The sequence below is a fragment of the Mya arenaria genome, chromosome 10 (assembly GCF_026914265.1).
Source record: "Mya arenaria isolate MELC-2E11 chromosome 10, ASM2691426v1".
Lineage (NCBI taxonomy): Eukaryota > Metazoa > Mollusca > Bivalvia > Myida > Myidae > Mya > Mya arenaria.
This window is the reverse complement of record NC_069131.1, coordinates 69,889,398-69,907,405: the sequence shown is the minus strand read 5'-3', so window position 1 is coordinate 69,907,405 and position 18,008 is coordinate 69,889,398. Positions and strand designations below refer to the sequence as shown.

Below are 18,008 nucleotides of genomic sequence, written 5' to 3'. Positions count from 1 at the left end.
TAGCAGTCATAAATGAGAATCAACACCTTCCTCTGTTTATCTTTAATCTGATCTAAACCAAAGGATGACTGCTACCTGTAATTAATAGACAAGTAAGAGTTATTAGTTACTGCCCAATTACGACAGCATAAGGCCAGATAATAACAATTATTGTTTTGTATATTGCATCAATTACATTACGATGTTGCAAGTACATAAACTAAATAACATTTCAATGCATACAAAACACATTGAAACACATGAAGACGTTGTTTTTTTTAAAACAAACAACAACAAACATTTAATAGACATTCGTAAACTTAAATTTTAATGCTTAAGTAAATATGTATCCTGTATTGTTTCTTAAGACATGTCGTTGTAGACGAATCATCATTATAAATTTGTCACATATTGCTTTAAGGCGCGTATGCTGTATATAGATATGTGAATTTTATGAATATTTGATATTTGAGTAAATATGTAAATAATTCATAAAATCACTCGATCATTGCACTTATACTTTTAAATATAATTTCATCAACCAAGCAATTTGATGGTATTCAATATAAAAAATCAAACCGTGTCTGGAACGGTAGCATAGTGTGTGGTAGTTGTTGTTCATGTCTTTGGTTTTTCCTTAATTAAACCATAAATGACTGAAGGTTAGTAAATGTTACTTTAACCAGTTACCACATTGTGTCTAATACAGATAATTATTGGAGACACATCTAGGAGAGAATGTTACTTTGGACATTTGGATTGCTTTGGTTGGCACGATGTGTAGCAGCAGGTATGAATAAACTGTTTTAATATAGAATGGTTTTCTTCTCAAATGAAGTTAAATAGACATGGATTACATTCAATAGGAAAATAACCTTAACCTATTTAAACGCATTTGTTTTTGATATTCGTTATAGACGAGATGGACTGCAGTCCGGACTGTGTGTGTTGTAAGGGTGGAGTGGAACGTTGTAAAACTCGTGTTAATTTTGGCGACCACTATTGTTTAGACGGCTGCGTTGATGGGATATATGGACATAGGTGTCATAATTCCTGTCCACAAAATTGTTCCACGTGTGAACAAGAATATGGCACAAAATGTATCAGTTGCAAGGACAAATTTTATGGTAAAGACAGTCAGTGTAGCACGAGATGTTCAGACGGGTGTGAAGGGGAGGCCTGCAATGATGATGGAACATGTAGTACTTGTAAACAAGGAAGATATGGTTCAGATTGTGCACAATTTTGCAACAATAAAAACTGTCATTGCTCGAATGGAGCTAATTGTACGTCTTGTAAAATGGGATACTACGACAGAAGTACGTTCTGTAAAACACCTTGTTCCCCGGGATGTCAAGATGGCGTTTGTAACGACGATGGTAGTTGCAAATGTCGAACAAGATCTACCGGAAACACATGCAGTGAGTGTCAGTCAGGATATTATGGAACCTACTGCAATGTATCCTGTTCGGTAGGATGTGTAAATGAAACGTGTTCAAAAGATGGTACTTGTTCCTGTCGCACAAATTTTGTTACAGCTAAATGTGATATGTGTGCTGATGGAAGAACTGGTGTGAACTGTGACCATATAAATACATCAAAAGAAGTCGGGTCACCTGTTGCAGCTATAGTTGGAGGTGTAATTGGTGTCATTGTTGTTATTATTGGCATCGTTGTCCTCTTTCGACGAAGGTATTACATATTCGTTTTTATAATTTCGCTTTTTATATTAAAGGCAAGATCATTATTTAAATTCATGCCTTATTTATTTGTATTTTGTTAGTTTACCTGTTGCGGGAAATATAAATGGTTGCACTTTAAGTGTAGAAACTTGAAAATGATAAAATAAATGTCATGCACTTAAAAGTGAAATGTTCTTAAGCTATATTGAAAACTCAAAATCACTACACCATTTAAGTCGCACATTTTCTTTTTAGAAGATCCACTCGCATGTCTGCCACTATCCAAACGAAGCGAAATAGTAAAACAACATTCCAATCTAGCGTTACCGAGGAACAGGAAACAAAGAGTAAGTCCACCTTTAAATTACGTTTTCCATTTTTGATTAGGAAATCTTTCATGTGAATATATTTTTATTATCTCAAAGAAATACAAGCAGCGTTTCCTTTTTTTCTCATAAAATTGCTTGCATTGGTTATGCGTTTTTCCTAGCTTAAATCGAAATCAAACATCGTATACCTTATTTTACTTAAAAGCATCAGCAAGGGCACGGACACACTATAATGAGGGACAGATCAAGAGAGAATCAACAAAACCAAATACAACTAGTACAATGCCGCCACGAAACAAACATGCGTCCGTCAAGCATCAAGTACCTGCACACATGGAAACAACATCTGACAGAGAGATTGACATGGAAATAGGTTAGATTTACAAACCTTTCTGCTATATCAGGTTCATTTGAACAGGTTAAAGTTAGAGTAAGATATATTAAGTCTCTAAGAGTTATTATAAGAAATAATCGTTTTCAAAAAAATATGTTATAGACTTGAGAGTGATTCCTGTTAGGCTTACATGGTAAGTATATATGACCGGATGTGGCCTTCTATTAACCACTTAATTGAGTAGGTACATTATGTTTTGTAGATGCCAAGATAAATGGAGCTCTTCATAACAAAGATGATCATGTGTATTATAATGGAGTTGGATCATCTTCTAAATGGTCAAAAATACCCATTGAGCAACTCGTCAATTATGTTGAAGGAAAGAGTCAAGAGGTGTTTAGTGCAGAATTCGAGGTATAAGCATAGCGTTTAGAAGTATATTTAGAATAATATTGACATATTTGCTTTGCTGAACGTAAAATCATAAAAATAGTTCAACGCTTAATCATTATAGGGATCATGTAAAATAGTTTTTTTAAAAGAAAACCTTAAGAGGTATAATATCTATACTCATCAGAACAAATGGAACGTTACCAAACGTTGGCCTTTTCACGATGTATTTATACATGAGTGAGGTCATGTGTCTATTGTTTACAGAATCTTCCGTGTGGTCTTGTGAAGCCGTATTTGGAATCACTGAAGAGGGAGAATACGAGTAAGAACCGATACAAAGGAATTTATCCCTGTAAGTTGTGACGAAGTTCAATGTTTCTGCATAGTGTCTGTGTCTTTTTTGATAAACGTACACATGAAAGCCGTTCATGACGTTTTTACCGTTTGTAATGAAGCAATTATTCTTAAATGGTAGTTTCCTTTCCCGGCGTTTAATTCTACTAGTTGTATCCCAAAATTAAGTACCTCATTAAACTGTCTTACAACTTATCGTTTACATTTGTCAGTTAATCATTTTACTATATTGGAAATGCTAACATATTGATTAAATAACAATATTTGATTATTTTTTTTGTTTCATTGCGACTGCTCAGATGATGATGCAAGGGTCAAAGTCACAGGCTGTGATGGATCTGACTATATCAATGCTAGCTTTATAAACGTATGTTACTGTTTCAAATTGAATCATTGTCGTAGTAAAATACTTGTATTTCTCTTCTAATGTTTGTTAGAGGCTCGCGGTATTTTCAAAGCGTTTGTGGCATTGGCGTGTTTGGCTAAACACTTAAGCAATAGCTCACCCACTTTTGGTCCAAATGTTGCTAGTGTGGCTATTAAAGGGTGGTGGTTTGTATGTCTATTTATACTCGACATTCGGCGATGGCTGCGGTAAGATTGTTAGTCAAATTATGTTTTTCAATCAGAGTGCAAAGAAAGAACGTTACATTGGTTGGATCTTCATTGGCTCTTTTACATGCAACAGTGTATAGTACTGTTACATAGGACTCCCATTTAACGTCCATCCCGGAAAATTATTCTTTTTCTTGTTGATGATGCGGCTTGAAATCGAATCTGTGACCTCTAGTTTGACAGTAAAGTGTGTTACCACGCCATAAAATTTGTTTTGTTTAGCCCCTTTTTTCTATTGAGACAAGACAACAACAAAGGTGCAATTGCGTTTGCGCCATGATGCAATGTTTCGATGAAGTGCATGTTAAGCTAACTTATATATTATTCGATAAATGTGCGATGTAATGATGTCTTAGGCCTTATTTACGATAAACGCTTTATTTGAAATAATACTTTATTTAGAAATATTACTCGAGGCCACTGAATGTTTACTGAATATTGTTTGTAAACTGGTTGACCTTTGAAATATGTTCGCATTATAACGAATTTTGTAAATGACTATATAAGTATATTTTTCCTTTGTCTTATTGTCTACTTGTATCTTTTGAATATGAACATGATATTGCTTAAACTACACAGTGCCATTTTTTTGTGATATCAGAAAAGGAGAATAAATCGATTATAATCATCTCGTTTTAATAATACCTTTTCAGGGGTATCAAAAGCCGAAAAAGTACATCGCCACATTGGGTAAGAATAAAAAGTGCATGTGATTCCAATATCACGGAATCAGGGCTGGTATTCAATATTGGTCTTATTGGATCTAAGAATGATGGAGCTAATTGGATTTCTTGTTAATAATAACTGACCAATAGACTGAATGAGGTCAGTGATGTATGACCATAAGATTTACTTAAGTTGAATATTGAATACCACCTCTTTTGTCATTTGATGATTTTTTTTTTAAATCGTGAAGAAATCAGAATTTAATTATTTAGGTGACTGTTTAAACTTCAATAAACGAAAAGCGTTTGTACATTCTGTCAGTTCTGTCAACTGACCATTACCTTTAGAATAATTTGTCTTAGTTAAACTAACACCCATTTAATTGAAACAACGTTAAACATAAAATAACTTACATAGAGTTTGCTTAGTAAACAACGAACGGTTTCCTTTATACATACTGAGCAACAGTGAAATGCAACATTATGACATCAGTCAAATATAGCAATGGTTGTAATTTCTAGAATGAAGCCAGGTAGTAATGTGTGTTTTAAAATACGGCTAAACAGACTATGCAGTTACATGCCGGATATCGTGCTGAATAAATGACTACAGCAAATCACAGAAAGTACAACTGTAGCTATCAAAAAGAAGCGTTGTAGCTTTATTTCCCCCCATTTTTTAAATTTAAAATGAGCTCAACTATTTATATAAAGTAACAAGCAGCGGCCATTTTCATGTTGCGATAAATGTTTTTGTATTTGGTACATTAATCGTGGAATAAAAACGTTTACACATGTACTTCCGTTTTAGTTAGTTTAAAACAAGTATTATACATGATGTTAAAACTTTGTTTGTTAGAAATGCGAAACTTGTATTTGTTCATTTGAATATAATTTATAAATGACATGGTAATCGTTTTATTACCTACACGTATGAATCATTTCCCTCTACCCAAGTTATACGAATGAATAATGTTGCTGAAGGCTTAAGATACTTACCCCATCTTCATTGTCACTCCAAGTTTGATGATCTCGAGGTGACAGATCTTAATCACTTCCATTGCTTACATGAATGCATCTGTTTGCGTCTTTTCTAATCAATAATTTATGAAAAGAAAGTAGAAAGCATATCGATTTCCTATATAAAAAATAAACAATTTTTAATTGATCAATATCAAATAAATATTCAAAATAACATTTTGCGTAGAAGATGTTTTTATCTATTTGAACAGACAACACTTAGTAGCTGTCAGATACTCATATACATCATGTTTTGAGTCTGGCCCAATAAATATTTAGGTTCCCAGTAAAATGTTTTTTTTTATTTAGATAACACTTATTACAGACATCGGTAAACAAATGAACGAGAACATTTTTCTTGGCCTTCTTTCTTTAAGTCAGTGTCCAAAAGGTGAACAAGGGAATACATACATATATGACCTAAACACTGTGTAAACATGTTTTCATTAAGTGAAGCGCCTCAAATTGTCAACAGAATCAGAGAAAAACTCCCTCGTCGCTACTTGCTTGGTAATATCATTTCTCTAGCATATTGAACGGCTTGCGGCTTTTCAGCTGAAATGTCACTATACAAACGCCTCAATAAATTATCGTCATGTTGGAATTTTGTGATAATTTAAGTTATGATATTCACTATTCAATTCCAGGTCCCATGTCGCAACAATTAGGAGATTTCAGCTTATTCTGGAAAATGATTTGGCAACAGAGGGTTGAGAAGATTGTCATGGTTACCAATCTTATTGAACAGGGAGTAAGTTTCAACTTATATTCCTGTGTAATACATGGTTATGTTAGTATTCAGTCAATGTGATAATTTCATACATAACTAATAAGCCATTATATGACTTATTTGACAAAATGGCAGAATGACGCAGTGTTATCACTGAGATAAAATCAAAAACAGGTAACGTTGCTTTATTGAAAATGACTGAATCGAGTCAAAGAAGTGTGCGGTTTTGTGTGTTTCTGTTTTTTTTTTTTTTATTTGTTTATAACCCGACATTTCCAATTTAACAACTTGAGTGATCCGTATTAAGTAAGTTTCTCGACTAAGTCCGTTTCAGAGTTTGATGCACGTACCCGTTATACTCCGCAATAATACAGATCTACTTTTACATATGTGTGTGGGGCAACGTTTTGAAGACAATAAGTATAACTACTTTCGTTTTTACGAAGTATGTAACTCCTTTAAAGGGTATATGTGGTCAAGATATTTCCTGTTAAAGAAAACTATAATATTATTCATAATACTTAAAAAAATCAGCATTATGTTAATAATATTGATAAGATGTTAAAACCTTAGTGTTATTGGTGTGTATATTTTCAGACTCTAAAATGCGAGCAATACTGGCCAGACCTTGGAACAACTATGACGTTTGGTGATATGAAGGTTCAAAGCCGTTTGGATGATGAGTATGCTGAGTTTACACGGAGGGCTTTTACGTTGACTATGGTGAGTTGCCTTGTAATGTAATCATTGGATGACATTCACTATTTTATCTAAAAACAAAGTATACTGCTCAGGAGGTGTAACGGGGCTTTGTCAGTGTGCATTTATGATAATCGTAAAATAACAGTCGCAGAGAAACCGAGGCTGGTAACATTTATAGTTTTAGTGTATTATGCGTTTCAGAAAACGATTTAGAAACTTGACGTAAAAAAAGTTTTTTTTGATAAACAATAATTACTCGATACGATTGTGTTCTTATGATTTGACTATATAAAACACGTATCGATAGGTCAAATCTAAATTTGAACAAAGGAACTTCCTTCTTATGCAAAATTCAATGCGGTAAAAAAGTGTATGCATAATAAAGATGAGTTTTTTTTCCATTTAGTTAATTGAAATAAACAACATTAAAGAGGACACATAATTTCATTCCTTGAATGGATTTATTCATGAATAAGCCCCTTTTCAAGGGTACTTGCCATAACGATTTCCTGAAGAAAGTAATTTTAATATTGCCCGTAAATTCACAGTAAGCTCATTTATTTCAAGCACACCTATGCTAAAGCAGCGTTTGCACTGTCCGTGATAAAATTAAACATGCTTAAAGTAACGTGAGCCTTTCGTGACATGACCATTACATAATTAGCAATAATACCTTGCTCTGAACTTAAAACTTATATTAAGAGTGTATGCAAAGCAATTAACATGTTTTTTGTATGTCTTTATAAAGATAAGTTATCATTTTTCTCACATAAAGTTCCAAAATATAAGAAGCTATACTACGTGGTTAAAATACATACGATAGTTATTTCCAATTAAACGATCAAATTATATTACTTAGCAATAAGATGCAGTACGTTCCACTCTCTGAATGTATTGGAATAGGACCGTGCACTCTGATAAGACAACACAATTACACTTCTACAACAAATCTGGTTCCCTCAATGGCAAAGCCTGTTAAATGATCATACAAACCCGATATTAATTGTAATTACAAAATGGTATCACGGGCAGTAACATATGTACTAGATGCCACCTTCGAATGGTCAGTTAAACGCTAGACAGATCCTTACATTGTTTGAACTCAACATATATTGCTTACGTATAATGCATAACACTGTATGATATTCAAACATTCATATATCTACAGGGGACCGAAGGAAGGACGTTGCACCATCTACACTTCACGTGTTGGCCTGACAAAGCGATACCCGACGATGTAACTGCGCTGATAGAGTTCAGACAGCGGGTTCTGAGTACGCCGAGCACACTGAATGGACCAACTATTGTTCATTGCAGGTTTGTTGAAATATAAAACCATTCATATCTTCGTAATAAAATTAAGTTTATGCTATTACGTATACTCGTATACTTTACATGGTCAAGGTTTTTTTTTTTTTTTTGTATATCATTTGAATAAATTGTTGCTTAGAATAGAACAATTTATTTCTACATCATGTAGCACATTTGATTGAAGTGGATAGAAAAATAAATCGAACCAAAAACATTAGTCTAGTCATTGAGTTCAACCTGCATTTGAAATGTATGAAATGTCTACAAAGGGTTCAAGAGTTGGCTTTGTTATTAACAACTAGAAAAGTATACAGAAGTATGAAGAAATCCATCGATAGCAGTTAATGGTAGATATTAATTCATAGAGGCTGATTGATATTTGATGCATTTCGGCAATGTATGCATTTATGTAGTCTTCTCTAACAATGCAGTGCCGGTGTCGGTAGAACAGGCACATACATTGCCTTGGACATCTTGACAAAAGAAGGTGAGGCGGAAGGAGCCATTGATGTCGCGGGATGTGTCCACAAAATGCGCCAGAATAGGCCAAATATGGTGCAGACATTGGTGAGATATAAGGAATAAGTTTACGTTTAATCAGATCCATCCGGTGATAATTTTATATTCATACTGCATCACCTACCTAACAAAAGTCAAATTAATGCACGGGTACCCAGCATTACCATGCTATGACATTAAATTCGAATCAGATTATGCAATTTGTATCATTGTTTATTAATATATACTAGTAGTATATTGTTTTAGACTGAACGCGTATTATTTCCTCCGTTACAATTGGTCTTTATTAACACATGTTTGTCTATGTTACTTCCTTTTGTATTATGTGGATTCGTTCCAATTGTATAACATAACTTTGAGCATACTATACGTAAAACCGACATTTGTTATTTTTTATGCACTACATAAAAAACCCCGGAACCAACTTCTGTTCCATTGTTTACTTGACCCGATTATGGTTAATTGAAGCCTAAATTTATCCGTTTTTTTTTTGTTTACAAAAAAATAATTTCATGGCTAAGTATTCGTGGTTCTATGTAACCCGTCTTTGTATTCACGTTGCCATGCCTTTTTATCAGTGTAATTTACTCGTTACAGGAGCAATACCATTTTTTGCACTCAGCTGTGGTGTATTCATTGACATTCGACTGCCAACAAATCAAAAGAGAGAACTTCAATCAGTATATGAACGACCACTCTACTCAAGAACTTAATAGTCAGTTCAATGTAGGTTGCTTTCACAATTGCTCTGTTGAACACTTGTTACGACATCCGCCTCGCACCATAAGGTGATCCAATATTAGGGCTGCGCAGTAATCACCATATTCTCATGGCCTCCCATGACGAACAATACTATAGAAACGAAACGGACTACACTGCAATACAGCTTCAGTGTAGACAATAGTTGTCAATATTTCAAATGCTAAATTTGACGTAAAACGAATGAATGTTTACACAAGAGTGTTTACGTTCTGAAAGTACTGTATACTTGTGTATTATCATATCAAGTATTTACGAAATATAATGCTAAACAGTACAAACATTCTGAGAATACCATATACAAGTTTATTTATCGTATGAAGTATTTACCTAATATTACAGATAGATAGTAGAGACATTCTGAGAGTACCGTATACATGAGCACTTATCGTAACAAGAATGCACAAAATATTTAAAGATATAGTACTGCTATTCTGAGGGTACTGTTTACATGTGAGTTATCGTAACAAGTATGTACAACATACTTAAACTGAATTGTACAGATATTCTCAGAGCACCGTATACAGGTGTATTAATCGTTTCAAGTATGTACTTGATATTAGCTAAACAGTGCAGACATTCTTAAAGTATCGTATACAGGTTTGTTAATCGAAAGTATGTACCAAATATTACAAATATAAAGTATAGACATTCTGAGAGTACCGTGTACCGATGTATTTGTCGTAGCAAGTATGTACAAAATATTAAAACTAATAAATACATATATTCACAGAGTACCGTATACAGTTGTATTAATCGTTTGAAGTATGTACTAAAAATTACAGATAAAAAGTACAAACATTCTGAGAATACTGTATTCAGGTGAGTTTATCGTAACAAGTTCGTACAAAATATTAAAACGAAATAGTACAGATATTCACAGAATACCGTATACAGTTGTATTTTTTGTATCAAGTATGTACTAAAGATTACAGATAAATAGTACAAACATTCTGAGAGTACCGAATACAAGTGTATTTATCGTGACAACTACGTACAAAATGAAAAAGCTTAATAGTACAGACATTCTTTGAGTACCGTATGCAGGTGTATTTGTCGTATCAAGTATGTACACAATGTTAGATGTAAGAGTACAGACTCTCTGATTACCGTATGAGGGGTTTTGTTATCAAATATTTAACGAATAAATACTTTATTTGCATTTGAAACAATGAATAGATACAACCGCACATTTGAAGTATGTAAATACATACTTGTAGGCTGTACAATGCAGTTGTTACCCAGTTTTATAATATAAAGTGCGCCTCAGAAAAATAATTACTTCGAAAAGGTAAATAGATAAAACCGCACAATTTGAATATGTAAACAGATACATTTAGTCTGTACAATGAGGTTGTCTTACAGTTTGATAATATATAAAGCGCCTGAGTCAGAATAATTAGGTCCATTGCAAGTAAATTACTTTTTCAAAGAAAAAGTCGAAATAACGTCACAGTCCTGGAGTCCTCATCAGTGGCGGTGGTGGCATTATCATCTTCGTACTGCAGTAGTTTTAAACTTTTAACCTAGATAATAACTAATAAAACCCTTGTATAACATGATAAAAGTGACAAAATACACATGTGTAACATGGCCAATTATTCTAGTGTCAATCATTGTCAAGCTATGCCATTGATAATAAACTTTAACTGTGCCATACCCCACTACATACTTTGATAGTTACATGAAACTGTGCGTAGCTGTTACCAGTGTCAACACACAGACGTGTACTAAGGTCCATAGTTATTGCTTCAATATTTGTAGCTAATGTGGCTAATATGGCGATACAAAAACTCGTTCGTCCCGCTAGGCTCTTGTTTAGTTAAAGATTTCCGTTATTTTAGAGATTGCAGCAAACGATTGGAAAACGATGTAAAGACGAAACCGATGCAGTTGAGCGAAATAAGCAGCGCTTGACCAAAAACAGAGCTAACACCGATATACCAGGTAGACTTTGCTAATCACGGGGATTTCTATTTAATGAAACTATAACAAAGATGAGAGTTAATGCTTTATACATGGGTCCTTCTGGTTGTTTCTTTAATTGATGATACTGATGCCATTGTTCAGGTGATGAAAACAGACCACGTCTTTATCTGGATCTCAAACCAGGAGCTACGGACTACATCAATGCTACGTATATGCATGTAAGTGTTTCCCATCTTCTGGGTATAATTTCTTAATTCAAATAAGAAATACCCCTTACATAGTATTGAGTACCATCCGTTCATGCAGAATGACCGCTAGGGAGACATCTTGCAAAGTCATAAAGCGTGCTTTCGATATATGTGCATTTTGCAATATCGCGATAGATCATTTATACTTCATTACGGATGACTTGAGTTGTGGTCCTTGGTTATCAAAATAATTAAGACTAATGATAGAAACTTTGCATTTGATTGTATTACTGTATGATGTTTTCGACAAATGGACTCTATATGAAATTGAACAGCAGATTCTGAAACATGGCCTGTCGCTTGTGCAATTTGAGTGCAGATACGGAATATAAATGGCTGCATAATGACGTACGGTTTATGTAAAACGCACGAACGGCTTTTTGAGAAGTATATTATTGATTACAATGTTATAGACTACTTCGGCGAAGATGCTTTGTACGAGGAAACAACCTTTTTGCTTGTACTATTTTTGTTTTCCTTCACGTTATACAGAGCTACAGAATGAAGAAACGCTATCTGGTAGCACAAACTCCACTACCAGAGACGGTTATCGACTTTTTGACCCTAGCTGTCCAAGAGAGATGTTCATGTATCGTCAGTTTTGAAGCTGACATGGACAAACAAAGGGTAACCGTATCATTTTCAGTGGCTTTATGGACATAATTGATTATCGTCGGGATAAATGAAAATACAACAAACCTTTGAATATGCAAAAAGACATATATTGACACTCAGCGCAGTAATAACACAGCAACGTATAATTACAAATGGTTACATTATTTATCAACACCATACACAATAGGCTGTGGACAGAAATGCTATTGGCTGCATTCCGATGTACTGAATCAAATATACATTCATGTAACCTCTTTTCAATGACAATAACTGTGTGAAGACTAATCATACGCGTTTATGAAGCAATACAGTAATTTTTAATAGTTTGTTTACGCCCCTAAACTGAAAAAAAAATCTGTTTACAGAATATCGGCATTTACTTCTCTGGTCCAAACCAAGATGATTTAAAAAAGGGATCGTTTCAAGTCAGCTGTTCAAAAGAGGAAAAGAAATCATTCTACACAGAACGAACATTGAGAATACAGCACAAAGTGGCAGGGGTGAGCATTTTCGAAAGTTTTATTGACAATATAATTATGTTCTTTTAGAAATTCATTGAAATTATGATTTCACTATAAATAATCAAACATGAATGTAAATTTTGTACTTTGTATTTATTATTGTTTCATTTACGATGGTAGTATAATAATGTGTAATTCGATAACCAATTAACCAATGCGGTAAAATATTTTTAAACAGAATTAAGTATTTATCGACAAAGCTATTCACTATTTGAACACTCGTTACACCGGACAGACATACTAATTTGAATGACTGATCAAATTGAAACAGTTGCAAATATGGTTTCAGAAGTGCACTGATCTAACCATTCCACACCTTCAATTTACTGACTGGGATGAAATGAAGAATATTCCAACATCAACTTCAAACTTTCTGTCATTTCTGAGTTTGATAGAGAATGTCACAAAACAACAAGATGATGGACCGATATTGGTCCATTGCTTGTGAGTATAACAATTTCAGTTTTAATTGATAAATTTTTAACTTATCGCTTTCATAACATTGAAAAACTGGCTGTTAACGTAGTTTTAAGTGCACATGATATATTCAGTAGAATAAGTATAACTATTTTCGTACGGGAGAAAAATGTGGAAATGTATGGTTCACCTCCTGTTATGGTCTAAAAGAGAACAATAAGGGAGAAGAGTGCTTAGCATCAGATTTGATAAATATTAATGTCTAAATATCTCTGCGGGTTTATTCGTATGCGAATCAAGACCATCGAGTTTAAATGTGTGGACTATGACGAGTGGATCGCTTATATTGACTTTAATTGCACCGAACCTTTTAACGTGCTTTAATGATATTGTATTGCTTATAAGTTATCTTTCATTATCATAGAAATGGTGCAGGTAAAAGTGGTTTGTTCTGTGTGGTTTCGCTGCTTCTCCACAAGATGGCCGAGGAACATGAAGTCAGTTTACTTAACACTGTCAGGAAGGTAAAATCCACGCGGAGGCTAGCGATCCCAAGTCAGGTAAAAAAGTTGTCTCATCAAACAAAAAATAAGGAACAAAATATTACATTTATTATGTCGAACCACTGTGTTAGTTGTTCGACAAACTGTACGTAGTTTTAAGCATTTATTGAATGGTTCACTGTTAAATCATTTGTTTCGTGTTACTCTGGCGGCGGACACCAGTATATCAAGTAATGTCCCAGTGCGTTCAATTATTAATTCAAAAAGCATGTATGCACTAAGACTTGTCGCCTTTTACTTATTCCCAAGTTTTCGTGATTTCAGGAGCAATTTATATACTGCCATGGATGCGTTTCGGAGTACCTTCGTTCGTTTAATGTGTACGCCAACTTCAACGAGGCTACAGGAAAAATTTAATGTGTTGTTTAGTCGTAAATCGTGTATATATATTTTGGTGCCGTGTTTTGCGCAAAGCATACTAACAGATATGTAATGATATGCCATTATTGTTACTTGTAATATAATATTATATATCTTTAAGTCTATATGAATTAATGTCATTTAAAAGGAGTATCACTTTTATCACCTTATTTACAAAATATTCTTTACCCGATAACATTCATATTTATTGAATGTGTATCTTTTAAAAGAGTGAAAATTTTCAACATGATATCTCTAAACTGTATATATTTGTATCAAAAGTATCGTTGACGATTAGTCTCGCGTAACAGATGTAAACATTACCTTTTTTGTAAGAACAACACTGCAGATGTATTTTATCTTTATACCTGGGAAACAAAATGCTTAAAGTTTTAACACTTTAAGTTTATGTTTTAACATGTGAATGCATTGACTTCGAATAATTATGTAAGAGTGTCATTTTAAGGGTTATATATTAATACTGATTCGTTGTTCCTTACGGGTTATTTATTAATAATAAGAGGTCTTAAAATATTTCTTAACCTCTTTTGCCACAAAGATTGCCTAAATACTTCTATACAAACCAAAAGAGCAACACAATAGCCAAATCTTTAAATATATTCGTATGAATTTACAACTTCAATACCAATTATTCATTGCCCTTTGAAAGAAAATAAACATGTTTTTTGTCAATATTCACGTCAGCAGCAATTTTTATGTTGATAGGTGTTGAATCATGTCTTCGTTTCCGTAGTTTGCTTCTTGTTTATCATATTTTGTATGTTATTCAGTGAATGGTCATAGTTCATTTTTGACATTATGTTGTTGTATATACTTGTAGATTGTTTCAGACAATATTGTTGTATACGACGAATTAGGATTGTTTTCAAATGCTAAAATGTTGTATACACATGGGTATCAAAGACTCTTGATAAAATTGGAAGTGAATAATCGAGTATACAAACCTTATATCAACATTGCAAGATATTATTAAGACTATATTGGGGCTTTATAAACAACGTTTGCAGTTAACAATTTGTTATTCTTCTTTCGCAGGAAGTTTGATTGTGTGTTATGATTTGCTCAGATAATCAGGTATTGATATTGTATGATACATGTAAGATACCATGTTGGCAATGCTCATGCTGTAAATACATTGCGTATAATTGTTTTATTTCTTTTAGTCTACCATGATTTTCTGAAAAACACATTTTGCAGATACTTAATTCAAATGTGATACCCTGTTTTCTTTTAGAGTAACTGAGCTTGTAGTAAAGCAAAGTTCTATTGTTCGTTTGTTCTTGTTATGTTAGGCGGTGTTTTCATCGTCACAGACATTTCTTGAACGTGACTATTATTAATTAGAGAAGTTTGTAATATTAAATGCATATGTATCTATGTGTTCCTTATTGCTGCTGTGAAAGGTTTTGTCAAATTATTTTGAAAGGTCAACTAACTTTAACAATAGTTACAATTCGGAAGTCGAGCTTTTATAAGATAGGAAGAACTACCTTTCTCATGAGGTTACCTGCAGCTAAGTTGAGCAACAGTAAAGTTCTTTTTTTAAATTATAGCGCTATATACCTCTTGCGTTGTTTTTATTCAGTAGAATGAATATTTTGCTTTAGTCGAAACAACTTCAGGACTAGACTCTAGGTCCGTTTAACATGGGTAGAAAAGTCCGTGGTAATTCACGGTCGTGCCAGATGAACAAAAGTTACATGCATTAACACATCCGTCGAAATTAACACCATTAACAGCATTTTAAACACATGTTGGCGTTATAATGATAAATACAAACACGTGACTTAAACAACATTGTACATGTAATACCCGTAAAGTAATTGTTTGAAAACTATCAGCTTGTTTTTGTAGAGTTCATTGTATAAGTACACGCATTCAAGGTGCCACACACTAGCTTATCTCCCTTTAATTTTTCCTGAAATATATCCTTATTAGAAGATTTGTTTTTGATAACAAAATTTTTGGGTTGATTAATGTTAGCATTGATCTACAAATCAATTGTAAATAGACAATAAAAACAGCTTAACATCATTTCGAAAATACATATTTCCATTTATTTTTGATGACCATCTTATCTTCGTATTGAAGCACACTGATATATACAATTATATATTACCATATTAACTATCGGATTTAACACAATAATTATTAAACTGGCTTTTGGGGGGATTTTTACAAAAACGAGTAATTACTGAGTAGCTGAAAATTGTTGTTTTAAATAAGTTATATATATACAATGTTTTTCGTACTAGGACTTATCGCCATATTGATTTCTTAAGAGAACTATACACACTATCTGGCCTTTGAGATGTCATTTTCCAACCCCGCAGACAAGCGTCTTTGATCAATAGCTTTAAATAGTTTTTGATTTTTTACATATTGCATAAACATATATGTATTCTCCTTCTAAGTATTACTTATGAGTGAATTATTATCCCTTAACTATGCAGGTATATCGTTTGCCAGTAAACTTAAACCGGAAGTTGTTACACGCGTGCTTTGGTCCACATATCAGAAAACTACGATATTGCTCTATTTAATGTTCTAAAAAGATATTGTTTGATTCCGAGAAAAAAACAATAACTTTAAACTCATACGGACTTTTCAAACAGCATTGAATCAAGTGAAACAATTGTTTTATAAAGAAAATATGATTGATACAAAATGACTTTCTTTCTTAAAAAAATCATTCATTTAATTTGATCCGTCTATTTACTAATGAAAATCCCATGAATCACGAAATAAGACGATATTTAGTTTTGACCTTCCCAATTGAAATAAAGAAGTTTATTTATTCACCTTGACAAGACTATGATAAGTTCTACTAGGACTTTTGAAAAACGAGTATTAAGAATACAGTGTACCAACTTTTGGAAATTAATTCTGCACAACAATAAACGAGCGTTGCAAAAAAGATAGTTGTTCTCATCGTTAAAGTCCAGTCATGATTTCGACAATAATCGAATATAGAATAAAAGCAAAATGTTTAGAAAGATGGCTGTGAAAAAAAATACTGACTTCGCGAAAACAGTATGCCTTTTGTAAAAAGTCTTGACGTCGATTTCGTAATCAGTCCATGATGAATATTATAATTGGCAAATATAGAATTACACAGAATAGTAAGAACTCACAAGCCCTGGAGGTGACAAAAAAGAATCACTGCAAAAACCTTCAGCTTACTTCTCCTTTTGATCTCATTCAAATCATTTAACGTATATATCAAATTTAAGCTGTGGGGGGGGGGGGCAACAGGCGATCCCCCGACCCCACTATTAATCGTAAAAGTTTACTTAGTGTGTTCATTTCAGAGAAAAAATGAACAAATAGGCACAAATGCACCATTTAAGACTTGAAATTGTTATAATTTTAAAGAGTGTTAACCAGCCGCCCCCCCCCCGCAAATTTTGTAAACCATTTTAGTTTCGGTTGTTAGAGAATGCGAATGTCAATAGGTTTAACCCTATGTAAAGCCCCCTCTACCCCATCTAAAGTCAATTCCTAGGCCCCTGCTTAATTATGTGTATTTATATATGCTTTTATATTACACTGCTTTTGAATATATTAAAATTATGCCAATCTTCTTGAGTACAATCTATTGAATAAACAATCATTTGTGTGCATACTTTGTTATTACATTCCAGAAGGCAATCAAATATACGTAATCAAGTTCTTCTGCTTCTAAATGCACCTTTTTGGACTAGAAATTGTTAACATTTTCAAATGGGAGTACCCAACTCCTCTGATTTCGATTTTATCATATTATGATTACACATTATATAAAAATTAGATGGCTGATGGGGTCAGCTTAAATTTTTCTACTTCCAGAAACACTGCAAACCGATGCGAATGTATTAATACATTTGATTTGTTTTACACAGAAACAAATCTAAATGAATAGCTTTTTCCATTCCATAGCTACTAATACTTGTTTAAACATTT

General features: G+C 33.3%; 1 protein-coding gene across 7 annotated transcripts in view; it reads left to right on the top strand.

The window, feature by feature from the left end:
• LOC128206102 (receptor-type tyrosine-protein phosphatase alpha-like) overlaps positions 1 to 17,209 on the top strand; it is a 28,252-nt gene extending 11,043 nt beyond the window's left edge. For 5 of the 7 annotated variants that reach the window (XM_052908281.1, XM_052908278.1, XM_052908282.1 and 2 more), the window contains 20 exons: positions 689 to 769; positions 897 to 1,671; positions 1,917 to 2,008; positions 2,196 to 2,363; positions 2,587 to 2,738; positions 2,982 to 3,069; positions 3,371 to 3,438; positions 4,340 to 4,376; positions 6,019 to 6,122; positions 6,699 to 6,824; positions 7,972 to 8,120; positions 8,546 to 8,681; positions 9,231 to 9,359; positions 11,237 to 11,339; positions 11,463 to 11,539; positions 12,062 to 12,196; positions 12,550 to 12,684; positions 12,995 to 13,149; positions 13,547 to 13,682; positions 13,950 to 17,207. In XM_052908281.1, the coding sequence (XP_052764241.1) occupies positions 718 to 769; positions 897 to 1,671; positions 1,917 to 2,008; positions 2,196 to 2,363; positions 2,587 to 2,738; positions 2,982 to 3,069; positions 3,371 to 3,438; positions 4,340 to 4,376; positions 6,019 to 6,122; positions 6,699 to 6,824; positions 7,972 to 8,120; positions 8,546 to 8,681; positions 9,231 to 9,359; positions 11,237 to 11,339; positions 11,463 to 11,539; positions 12,062 to 12,196; positions 12,550 to 12,684; positions 12,995 to 13,149; positions 13,547 to 13,682; positions 13,950 to 14,042 (2,910 nt within the window). In that variant the 5' untranslated portion in view covers positions 689 to 717 and the 3' untranslated portion in view covers positions 14,043 to 17,207. Of the gene's footprint in view, positions 1 to 688; positions 770 to 896; positions 1,672 to 1,916; positions 2,009 to 2,195; positions 2,364 to 2,586; positions 2,739 to 2,981; positions 3,070 to 3,370; positions 3,439 to 4,339; positions 4,377 to 6,018; positions 6,123 to 6,698; positions 6,825 to 7,971; positions 8,121 to 8,545; positions 8,682 to 9,230; positions 9,360 to 11,236; positions 11,340 to 11,462; positions 11,540 to 12,061; positions 12,197 to 12,549; positions 12,685 to 12,994; positions 13,150 to 13,546; positions 13,683 to 13,949 lie in introns of all 7 variants that reach the window. The other 2 variants (XM_052908284.1, XM_052908285.1) reach the window with 2 other exon arrangements.
• Positions 17,210 to 18,008: the final 799 nt, after the last annotated feature.